Source organism: Manihot esculenta, chromosome 10, assembly GCF_001659605.2.
Source record: "Manihot esculenta cultivar AM560-2 chromosome 10, M.esculenta_v8, whole genome shotgun sequence".
NCBI classification, from domain to species: domain Eukaryota; kingdom Viridiplantae; phylum Streptophyta; class Magnoliopsida; order Malpighiales; family Euphorbiaceae; genus Manihot; species Manihot esculenta.
Genome location: NC_035170.2, coordinates 30,791,877 through 30,804,052, shown reverse-complemented (window position 1 = coordinate 30,804,052; position 12,176 = coordinate 30,791,877). Strand labels below are relative to the sequence as shown.

Below are 12,176 nucleotides of genomic sequence, written 5' to 3'. Positions count from 1 at the left end.
CAACCAATTAGCTGATAAGATCCCTTACTAACGAGTCGGCCATATCATTGCCAGATTATTGAAAAATATTATATTTATCTTCACCTTTTTATAGTATAAAAGAGGAACAATCACAGAGATAAAAATATATAATTCTATTACACTAAAAGTTTTAAGCAATTCATTATATTCACCCTATTCTCTAGTATAGTAACTTGAGTGTCGGAGTAGTTGTCGTGGACACTCACCACTTCACGTTTTCTGTCTTATAGGTCTAGCCAATTACAGCACAATTCTGTTATCTAAGAGACACAAACACGATTTGAAACAGACAAAAAATCTGTCATGTTCTTACCTTCAATTACTATAAATTTATCAAGTAGGTCACAAGGAACCTAATTTCTCATAATACAAAAATATGCAAAAACAATTAGTCTTGAATTGCATTACAAGAAATTCAAGAGATACTTATACCAACCCCACTCCTGAGATTTTGCACTCGTTCTCTTTCTCAATTCGGTTTGATTAAATAGAAAACTCTGTTTCTGATCGTTATCATATAATATCATTCTTCCTCTTTTAGCACCCATTTTTTGCCTTCAGTAAAATCAATAATCTAAACTCTTCCTTTCTATATGAATTTTACTTTAGCATCAATATCATTGTATAGCTGGATATGCCAACTACAAGGAAATAACTTTATTTACAAGTTAAGTATCAAGCTTATATTGTTTCCAAAAGGAAATTATAATAGGAAATAACAAATGGACTCAGAAACTAACAATATCAATGCTATGATTAGCCTTATATATCGATAATCGATGTTAAGCTTACTCTTGACCCACTTATATTGAGTAACTACTAGACTCTTCTTACTCCATGCCAAATACTCTCTCCCTTATCAGAGGTATTCACCAATTGAAATAGAGATAAACTTTATTGTCTTTGAGAAAATCCATCATTGTTGACATCTCAAATCATTAAGAGGGTTCTCATCAAATCTATTACACCTTTCTAAGTCCCCAATTGAATGAATACCTCAAGAACATACCACAATACTCCATGTATTGAGTTGAACTACCTCATTTTCTCTTATTTTGTCTTATTGCACCCTTAATCTCGGCCTCAACGTGATTGTACCAACTGCACATTAGTCAACAACCCTAGTACTTGCAACTCTACATTACTTTCACCTTGATACTCATATCGATAAGTCTCGATCCCTTCTCACAAACTCATTTCGACTCTTTTTTCTTCCTTTGAGTTTTCAGGAGGAAATTAAAAATCTCTTTCCCCTGATCATTGTCAAAAGATACCATCACCAGACTGGCTCCTTCCCTTAGGATTAGAATTTCATACTTTTCTTGATTTTCCCTTCATCCCCTTTTATATCAGCATTATAACTATTGCATCACTCATCGGATTAATTGTAATTACAATGTCCATGAAAGCCTCGAGTGCTTCACCTTTTTTAATATTAGCAGCTCAATATAGTTTTATACGTGAATAACACTAATCTGGGAAAACAAGAATGCATAAGTCATCCACATTGGATAACTCTTTAATTCCTATTACATGTTTTCCCCCTTTTTGGTTTTCCTCTATTTCTCTACAAGGTTCTTTCATCCTCTTATGCACTTCTACATATGCAATTTATAACCTAATGTAGCTTTTTCCATGGAGAGAATTTCACAATGCTTAACGGCTCCACCTTCCTAATGTTCCATTTATCAAATTTTCCTTTGTCGCCTTCACTCCAGCTTACTTTGATTAACACACATTATGCCTTATATCATGTTTGACCCTTTTAGTGGCTCCCCCACTTATCGTTTTGATTCCTCTGTTTGGGTTGCTAATAATGAGATACTGAGAGTTGAACTTTTCTTCAACTCAGTGTTACCCTAACTGACTAACTCTTGGCTATCACTGACACTGTGCAACTCTTCTTCATATCTTTTTAACACTCATTTTTGTCTCAGGTTTTAACCATCTCTAGAAATCATCCAACCCAATAAGTCCCAATACATCTTTATGTTACCAATGAGAGGTGAAAATTTCATTTGCATACTTTTCTTACGAACTCAATATTGGAGTTTACCAACTCTTTCGAGAATTAAATGCCGCATTCTTAAAGTAAAATTGAATATGCATGTTCTCTTCACTATCTTGTGGGTGTGAGTTAGACATCCCTTTCCATAGAATCTCCTTTTCAGCTTCCCATCTTGGCAAGTCTTGTTGATCCAACACTTGGATACAACTTTCAACCTGTCTACACAATAACAATTTTCAATAGCATCAAGAAATAAATTTATAATGGAGAGGAAATCATTTACCTCCCACACATCACCTGCATCGCATCAAGATTTGTTTTTCTAGGCTTCCAACATTGTCTACCAACATTGCCTACCTCATAAGTATCCGCCTTAGGATTGGCTAGCAACTCTCACCATTAGTTTCAGCCTGGCCTGCTTCATTGGCTCTCTCGTAGGAACTAGTCTGCAATTTCCTCATTGTTATTTGATCATCCAGTTCATTTCCTAAGTAATCCCATAGGCTTTCGCATGCCGCATTCAATGTTTTTACACAATTCTAGCAGAATACACGAGAGGCATTGCCTCAATTTTATTCAAGGAGGCTACTACCTCAAATTTATCTCAGGAGGCCACTGCCTCGCTTTTTATTCAAGAAGGCCACTTCCTTAATTTTACCTCAGAAGGCCATTGCTTCACTTTTATTCAAGGAGGCCACTGCCTCAAATTTTGAATGTGTTAATCTCGATATTCTTAAGCGGATTCAAGAACCATTAGCTCACCTACGCTTAATTTTTCAGCCATAGGATCACTATACTCTCTTTAGATGCCACTAGAAGGAGTGTGCAACACCTAGTCATTACTCTCTCTCCAAGAGACACAAGTTAATGGGGTGTGCAGAACTAGGTCATTACTCTCTCTCTCCCAATAGTGTACCTAATGGAGCATGTAGCATCCCAATATAACATGGCTATTATTGCCAAATGTTTGTTGTTCCCCCTGCGCCTCAAGGCACTAATCTTATAGTTTTCACATAAGGTAGTACACATTAGCACTTATGCTGCCCATCTTAGGTGGGACATTCACTTCACCGAGCACAGAGCTTTCCAGCCTCTTCTCTCAAAGGCATTAGATGTCCCACTAACATTCCATCGTATTCTTTTGCATTGTTCACTGATTGCAACTTTGTTCTTATACAAACTGTCACGGGCCAGCATTTTGACACTCATTTGGGATCGTACAACACTTGATTTGAACATCTTCAAGTCAAGTCAGTTTTAAGTATCACTCAATACTTTGTGGGTATGAACAACCTAATTAGTCAAGGTTATATGAGCGAACAATGAGACCAACATGCAACATTTATTCAAAAGCCTCACAATATGCATAAAAAAAAAAGAACCGAACATGAGAATTCATAAATAGGCTACTTATTTTATTTTAGGGACAAAATGGTAATAATACATTATTATCAACACAACCATTAAAATAATTCTTACCTCCTTTGTAGACAGGGGGGACGGTTTATAGGGAGTGAAGGCACAACTCAGGAACTCTATAGGCCTACAGTAGCCAACTGGGTCCAACCCTTGCTGGTGACTAACTAATCACTCCCCCTAAAGAGTTTTAGGAACAAAATGACTTGTGGTAGGAACAGACATCAATATGTCTCAAATGACACACCTCCTAAATAACTAATCTAAAGGAAATTACAAATATATGTCACGGTCCTTAGCTTTCTTCTATTTCATACTAATTTATCCCAATATTATTTCTCAAAAACTCTATTGTTAAAAAATTATAGTTTTAGCCCTGGTATTCTAGGATTCTAATACCGTGGACATCCATTACCACACGTTCTATGTCTTGTAAGTCTAACCAATCCCAACACAACTTTATTTATCACTTCTCTTATCTCATATTTAAACATGTGTAAATAAAATCAATTATTAATTAATTCTAGTATGCTATTAAGTATATTAGTAAATAATTATCTTTTTCTTATTGATTAATATTTTTTGGGAAGAAAATTTAAGTTTGAATAATGACGGAAGAAAATTTTGTCTCTTAAATTAAGCATGTTAAAATAACAGACATCAATTGTGCATTTCAAATTTTAAATTATTAGTTAAGAATACTTTAATAAATATAATTTTTAAAATGGGTTTTAAGGTAAATCAAGTGGGATTATAGATTTTTATTATATATGAATTTTGATATTTAGTTATTGAGAAGATGAAAGAAAAAAAATATAATGAAGGGTATCAATTCATTTACTTTTTTTTAGAGTAAAAGAATTTGTAAAAATTTAATTTAATTAATTTTTTTTGAATTTTTTCTTTTATTTAAGAGGTTTTAATTAAACTTAACTATGATTTAATTGTGAGCTATGTCAAATTTATGATTTAATTTGAATATGATCATAATTTGACAAAAAAATTTGCATTATTTTATTTAATAAATTTTACTCTAAATAGATTTAAACTTACGGTTAAATTGTGATCCACGTCTAGAATTAAAAAATTACGATACAAATATGAATTTTAAAAATATTTAAATTATTTAAAATCAATTAATTATGTATTATTATTTATTTTTATATGTATTTGCTATTCTATCAGATTATGTAAAGCAGGAGTAGTGTATGATTATTCATGAAGCATCCTCATTAGTTTTTTTTTTTTTTTTTTTTTTCCTTTTGTATTGTGCGGTGATAATGCTTTTCCTGGTGAACATTCGGTCGGTTCGGTTCAAAATCGAATTAAATTGAATAAATTAAAAGTTAAAATTTTAATATTTATAAAAATCAAATCAAATTGATTTTAGTCAGAAATCAAATTGAACCAAACTGATCTAATTCGGTTCGATTTTATTCAGTTTGATCAATTTCGATTTTTAATAATTTTTTTATTTTTTACGCTTTATTTTTAATATTTTAAAATTTAATTAAAATATTTTAATTTTAATATAATTTAACTTTTCTATATTATTGAAAATAACATATTATTATTACATAACCAAAATTTTTAAAATTAAAAATCGAATCGAATCGAATTGAATAAAAAACCAAACCAAATTTTAAAATTAATTCGATTCGATCGATTTTTTCGATTTAACCCGAATACTACTTCCCCTACTTCCTAATACCTAACATTCCCATTTTAGTTGGCAAGTACTCTTCATTTATGAAATGAAAGCAACCAAACTAAGAATATGTGCTTGGAAACTTCTTGGTATCTTCTTCTTATTGACATCTATTTATTATTGTTGGGTGAAAAAATAATTATCGATTCGATTTAAAATCTAATTAAATTAATTAAATTAAAAATTAAAATAAATATTTATAAAAAATCAAATAAAATTAAAAAAAATTAATTTAAATCGAATCGATTTAATTTAATTTAATCGATTAAAATTTTTAATAGATTTAATATGAGTTTGTATCGATTTATAATTTAAAGAATATAAATTTATTATTATTTATACATCAGTTTAGTATGAATTTGTATCTATTTATATATTTAAAGGAATTTGAGATGATGTAATTATATAAAATAATATAAAAATCAATATTAAAATTTAAAAAAATGAAAATTATTAGAGTTTAAATCTTGAGTTTATTTACCAAGAATTGTTTATAATGGACTATCATTTTCTTTTGGAGTAAATCAGTCTTTTCTCTTCTCCAGGTCAATTAGCCCCAAATCTGGCTTTGACTCTTCTTGTGTAGATCTCACCTCTACAAGGACAAGTTACACGTATGGTCTTTCCTTTTGAATAATGTCCCCACCAGGTGGGTCCCATTCTCAATGCAACGGCTCTGATCACACCAAACCCACACATCATCGATCAACTATTTTATTTTTCAAATTGCTTGCAGCAACAAAAAGTTAAGGATTTTTATGACGTCAAAAAGCAAACCTTAATTATTTAATATTCCCCTAATTATTCTATTAATTATTTTATTTTTATTTATTTTACAAGAAATCTATTCTAAAAAATATTTTCAATATATTTTTATATTATTTAAAATAATTGATTGATAAATCTGATGAGAAATCTATCCAAATAAAATCTGTGGAATATGAGAGCAATTAACCAAGATTTATTTATGAATTATGTGAAAAAGAGTAAAATAATTAAATAATTGAATTTAAAATAATAAAATATTAATTTTTAAAAATTTACTTAATAAAATAAAAATAAAAACTGATTTTTTGTATGGCAGCTTTGCGTAGCCAACCTTCCAAGTGCAACAACAGTAGCAGAGTTAAACTGCGTTGACGCACATAAAAGCAAATCAAAATCCTCTTCTTTCTCCCGCATTTCCTTTTCTTTTTTGCCCCTTTTTCCTATTATGACCTCACCTTCTATTCTTTTCCTCTCTTCTCTCAGCACCTAACCCACCCTCCGCTCCGCTCGCCGGTTTCCTCCTCCGGCTCCTCTATCCGGTCACCGTCTAAAACATCCTTCGATTTAATTCCGTAAATTATACTAGATTTTAGGCTAGTGAACAGAGAAAGAGAGAGAGAGAGAGTCACAAGCCTAAATTTTCTGACTTCTGTTTGATTTTCGTTTCTTGTTTGTGATTTGTATGGTAGTTTCTGTCATTAGAACTTTTTTTCTCCCTGTAGCTCATTTTTGGTTGTTCAGTTTGAGAATCAGACATAGCATTTCGAAACCCTAATTTGTTTTTTTTATTGATCTGGTTCGAATCTTCTGCAAAACTTAAGCTGAAGGTGCCATGTGAATCCTTGCTTTTCAGTTATTTTTGCTTTTTTAATGTATTAGACGTGCAATTATTTAGCTTACAAGGTATAAAATTTAGGGTTTCTAAGCTCAATCTTGCTTTACAAGATTTGGATGTTTAGCTGCTGTTCTTATTGTTGTGTTTTTTTTGTTGTCAAAAGTAAAATTTTGAAGGAGTTTCGAAATGAAGAGACTGAGGTCGAGTGATGATCTCGATTCCTATAATGAGAAGAGCTCTGCCAAAGATTCCAATCCCAGTCGATCGTCTCGAAGCTTTTATTACAAATCCGATAATGTACGGAAGGGATTGATGTCCACTTCATCTTCGTCGAGCAGGTATGATAGGGATCGATCTATGGATGATGATAGTCGGGAGAGCTCCAGGATGGTTCGGAAGAGGTCGGATCACGATGTCGATAGCTTTGATAGGAGAAAAGGGGCAGGTGTAGGGTTTGATAGGTATAGTGGTAGAGATGGGTATAGTGGAAGTGGAGGTGGAGTGGCTGGTGGCAGTGATAGAAGTATCCATCGATCTGAGAGTTTCTGTGGGTCCCGGAGGGAGTTTCCGAAAGGGTTTAGGTCTGAGAGGGACAGGTCCAGAAGAGAAGGCAGCGTCTCATCTTGGAGAAGATTTGGTAGTGGGAGTAAGGAGTTTGATGACGTTAGAGGTAGTAGGAGTGCAAATGAGGAGAGAATAAGTGCTGCTACTAGGTCTTCTCCCAAGGGATTGAGGGATGTGAGGTCGCCCACATGGTCAAGGGATTCGGGGAGTGAGCAAACTAGGTTGGTGAGAGGTGGTGGTGGGAGGGATGAGGGGAAGGGGAAATCATCAACTTCAAAGTCGAGGTCATCACCAACATGGTCAAAGGATTCAGGAAGTGAACAATCAAAAAGCGTGGAGGTGGGAAAGAAGAGTGAATTGGAGGCCAAGAGCACTGAAATGGAGGTGAAGAGCGTTGCTAGTGGGAGTAAGAGCATTGAAATGGAGGCAAAGAGTGTGTCTAGTGGAAGTAGTAGCGAAATGGAAGAAGGGGAGCTTGAGCCGGAACCTGAACCTGAACCAGTTCATCAAGTTGTCAAGGAAGATGAAAATGATAATGAAAAAGGAGGGCGAGAGGATGTTCCCTCTGTTGATCACGGGGAGGTTGAGCCTGAAAGAGAGGCAAATGATCAAGTAAATAAGGTAGAAAAGGAACCTGATAAAGCAGGTGTTTCAGAGGGAAAAGGTGGGAAAGAAGTTGATGAGATGCAGAAGTGTGAAAAGAATTCAAATGATAATAGTGTTACTGAAGACAAAGTTGGCAATGTGGATGGTGATGAAGGGGGTGAGGGGGATCATTGTTTTAAGGAACCAATTGAGTCGAAGGAGGATGATAGTCGGGAAGTGGTAATTGAGAAGCCAGCACATTTGGAAGAGAAAAGTAGCCAAGAGAAGGGTATTGATCTTGAGGCAAAGATGGAGGATGTTGAAGTGGCAGAGTCAAATAAAGAAGTTAATGAGGATAATGGAGGGGCTGAAGTGGACACTGGTCTGATTGCAGAGGATTCAGGCCAAAATTTGAAGGATAAAGGCAAAAGTGTGGCTTTTTTCCCAACCCTTGTTGCTGATTCTGTTGAAGATGGTAAATGGAGTGAGAGAGAATCCAGAAAAGTTCCAACTTGCAAGGATGAAGATGATATGGAAGGACCAAGTATTAGGGGATTTGAGTTATTCACCAGCTCTCCTGTTAAAAGGGCAGAAAAAGCAGAGCAATCTGGTGTTAGCAAGCCAAAAGAGGAAAAGCTGGTGTTGGAGTCGCTTGATCTTTCTCTTAGCTTACCAAATGTTCTGTTACCTATTGGTGCCGCTATAGATGCACCACAGGCTCCTGGTTCCCCTAGCAATGGGAGAAGTGTTCAATCTTACAGCACATTTTGCACAAATTCTGATGGGTTTACTGCTTCAATGTCTTTCTCAGGTTCTCATTCATTTTTTCACAATCCTAGCTGTTCGCTAACTCAAAATTCGTTGGACATGGACAACTATGAACAATCTGTCCACAGCCGTCCCATATTTCAGGGAGTTGATCAAGCTAACTGGCAGTGTCAGGCCCAAAATGATACTAAGCTTAAAGGTGTTCCCTTATATCAAAGAGTTTTGATGAATGGAAATGGCTCTTTCCATCAGTCTCAAGCATTACAAGGTATGTCAAATGGTCAAACATTGCAAGGAAGCTCTAAAATGGCCAATGGACTGGAAAGGCAGTTGAGTTTTCACAAACAGTTGTCAGGAGGACAGTCAAGGAATCCTGAAGAAACTGGATCTCCTTCACATAGTGTTGGGTCTCATGAAATCGGTACAAATTACAGCCTTGAGAAGAAACGAGCCATGAGAGAGAAACATGGTGGTAGCTTATATAGGAGTAACAGCCAAAAGGAACAAGAACAGCTTTTGATAGGTGGGGCAGATTTTGTTGAGAGTATTATCAGTAGAATAGTGTCTGATCCTATTCATGCAACGGCCAGGAAATTCCATGAAATGACAGGACAATCTGCATCTCTAGTCAAGGAGAGTATTCGTGAGATTATGTTAAATGTTGATAAGCAAGGACAGCTGTATGCATTTCAGAGTGCTCTGGAAAACAGGTCTGACTTAACCTTGGGTGTGCTGCTGAAATCCCATCGGTTTCATTTGGAAATCTTGGTTGCTTTGAAAACTGGTCTTCGGGAATATCTTCAAGTAGACAATAATATTTCATCTTCTGATTTGGCGGAGGTTTTTCTCAACTTACGATGTAGAAATCTAGCCTGTCGGAGTCCTTTGCCTGTGGATGAATGTGATTGCAAAGTTTGTGGGAAGAAGAATGGCTTTTGTAGTGCATGTATGTGCCTTGTGTGTTCAAAATTTGACATGGCATATCAAACGTGTAGTTGGGTTGGGTGTGATGTTTGTCTTCATTGGTGCCATGCTGATTGTGCACTGCGGGAGTCTAATATTAGAAATGGAAGGAGTGCTAATGGGGCTCAAGGAACTAGTGAGGTGCAGTTTCATTGTGTTGCTTGTGATCACCCCTCTGAGATGTTTGGGTTTGTCAAGGAGGTTTTTCAGAACTTTGCAAAGACATGGACAGCAGAAACATTTTGCAAGGAACTCGAGTATGTGAAGAGAATTTTTAGTGCCAGCAAGGATTTTAGAGGGAGGCGGCTGCATGAAATTGCTAATAGGATGCTAGAAAAATTGGCAAATAAGGCTAATATTTCTGAGGTTTATAGTAATATCATGGGCTTCTTAACTGGTAAGTACTTATTTTTCATTTTTTGTGCTTGTAAATATGTGCTTTATCCATTTTTGGGTGTTTCTTGCTATATTTCTGATATATCAGAATCATTCATTTTGAAAGAAAAAAATTCAAATGAGTTTTTGTAAAATAATACATAATTTCAATTTCTTTTGAAGTAAGTTTTTTATTTTAAAAAAAAATAAAAATAATTGAGTTCTTAAACTAGAGAATTGATCAAAAGAAATCAATTTAACTGAATTCTTGCTTAATTTTTTATTCCAAACAAGGTGGATATATTTTGATAATTCCAAGAGAATCTGAATACGTCCCAATATTAGTAAACATCCGTTCCTGAAATTCTCTACATGTTGAATAAGTTGTATTGAGAAATTTATACATGCCTTGTGAACAGACGTTGAATAGGTGTATAGAGAATGGATATTCCAATCTTTGAAGAGGAAATTTGTCTTTCATACTTGCATGTGTCATAAGGCCATCTTGTAGGCTGGCATTCTGTTTTGGTTTTGTTGCTTAATTTATAAGTCTAGCCCCTTCAGTTCAAATTTAAGTTGCTTGAGATCTACTGATGATCCTCGGTGGTTTTATTTTGGGGGCCATTGCTTGGTGTAATGGTAACTTCTTGCACAAAGTGGCTGTTTATGTACTTGAGGGCAGTTAGCAAATGCTAAAATGCTGCAAAACTATGTTTCTTTTTGAAGGCTGCTTCATACAACCATATTGTTGGGGACATAAAGGGGTAATGGTTTTTACTGTTACGGTCTATACTTAGTCTAAATGTTCTGTATGGTCAGCTTTGAAGCAGCTATGGTAATTTTTTTTTTTCAAAAAAAAAAAGCACACTGAATTCTTACGAAGACAAATATGTTTCTTTTTGGAACTTTCTGTTACGTGTTGTTTTGGTATTTTGGTGATTGAAATTGGATTCCCCATGTCTGTGACTCTATGTAAGATAAAAATTTTTGCTTCATTAAAAATTTGGACTGCTTCTCATATTAAATGGCCTGTGTGCTATTGGACTTAAGAGTGATACATCTTATTTGGAATTTTCAGTGCCAGTATGAGATACTGCTTCTCTCTTGTCATATCCATGGGCATATCAATTTTTTTTCCCTGTATATATAGTGATATCCTCTTGTTATTGCAGAAAGTGAATCTTCCAAGTTTGGCAATCCTTCTGGGATCTCTGAGAAGGAACGAGGAAATGGAAGCAATGGCGGGATTGCTGGGCCCAGCCAGGAGTCCTCGTGGCTCAAATCTGTTTATTCAGAAAAGGCTCCCAAATTGGAAAGATCATCTAGCTTTCTTCCTAGCTTTCATACAGAGTTGAATGATAAACGACCTGTAGAGTCTGAGTTGGAGAGGAGTGCCCAAAAAGAACCCATTTTTGATGAACTAGAGAGCATTGTGAGAATTAAACAAGCAGAAGCTAAAATGTTTCAGGCACGTGCTGATGATGCAAGAAGGGAAGCTGAGGGCCTGAAACGAATTGCACTTGCGAAGAATGAGAAAGTTGAAGAAGAGTATAGAAGCAGAATCACAAAACTGCGGTTAGTTGAGACGGAGGAAATGCGGAAACAAAAATATGAAGAATTCAAGACTTTGGAAAGAGCTCATCAGGAATACTTCAGTATGAAGATGAGGATGGAAGCGGATATCAAGGATCTGTTGTTGAAAATGGAAGCTACAAAACGGAACCTTGCCATGTGATTACAGGTAATTTACTCTTAGAAGCCAAATTGATGTAATTTTGATGTAGCTGTATCTTTTAATCTAGTTTTCTTTTTCCTCCCCCTTTTCTTTACTGCTAACCAAATTTGTACAGACTCCAAAATCTTTTGTATTTTATAAATAGCTCCCATTTGTGGATGCAATTTCAAAGATATGTGATAGATCAAGTTTTTGCTTTTCGAGGATTTATGTTTTATTTTCAGGAAATGTATTTGTGATAAACTTTTTTATAGGTTTGTTGATTGGTCATCCATACCTCCATATTCTCGTCAAATAGGAATTTAAATGGACGAAGCATTAGTTTGCTCAAGTAAAATTTTTGTTATTGTTTGAAGAAACTGGGATTTGTGCGTGATTCTGTAAATTAATGAACATTGTTCATTCCTTTACCACTAGTTAAGATTAAAAA

General features: G+C 34.8%; 1 protein-coding gene across 2 annotated transcripts; it reads left to right on the top strand.

Annotated features, from left to right (window-relative positions):
* Positions 1-6,304: 6,304 nt before the first annotated feature.
* Positions 6,305-11,943, top strand: LOC110625343 (protein OBERON 4). 2 transcript variants are annotated; one of them, XM_021770962.2, is made up of 3 exons: positions 6,305-6,748; positions 6,920-10,033; positions 11,184-11,943. In XM_021770962.2, exons 2-3 carry the CDS (start codon positions 6,943-6,945, stop codon positions 11,744-11,746), a joined length of 3,654 nt encoding a protein of 1,217 aa, XP_021626654.1. In that variant the 5' UTR covers positions 6,305-6,748; positions 6,920-6,942; the 3' UTR covers positions 11,747-11,943. The 2 variants fall into 2 exon arrangements, with proteins under 2 accessions (XP_021626654.1, XP_021626653.1); XM_021770961.2 differs by having other exon boundaries at positions 6,305-10,033.
* Positions 11,944-12,176: the final 233 nt, after the last annotated feature.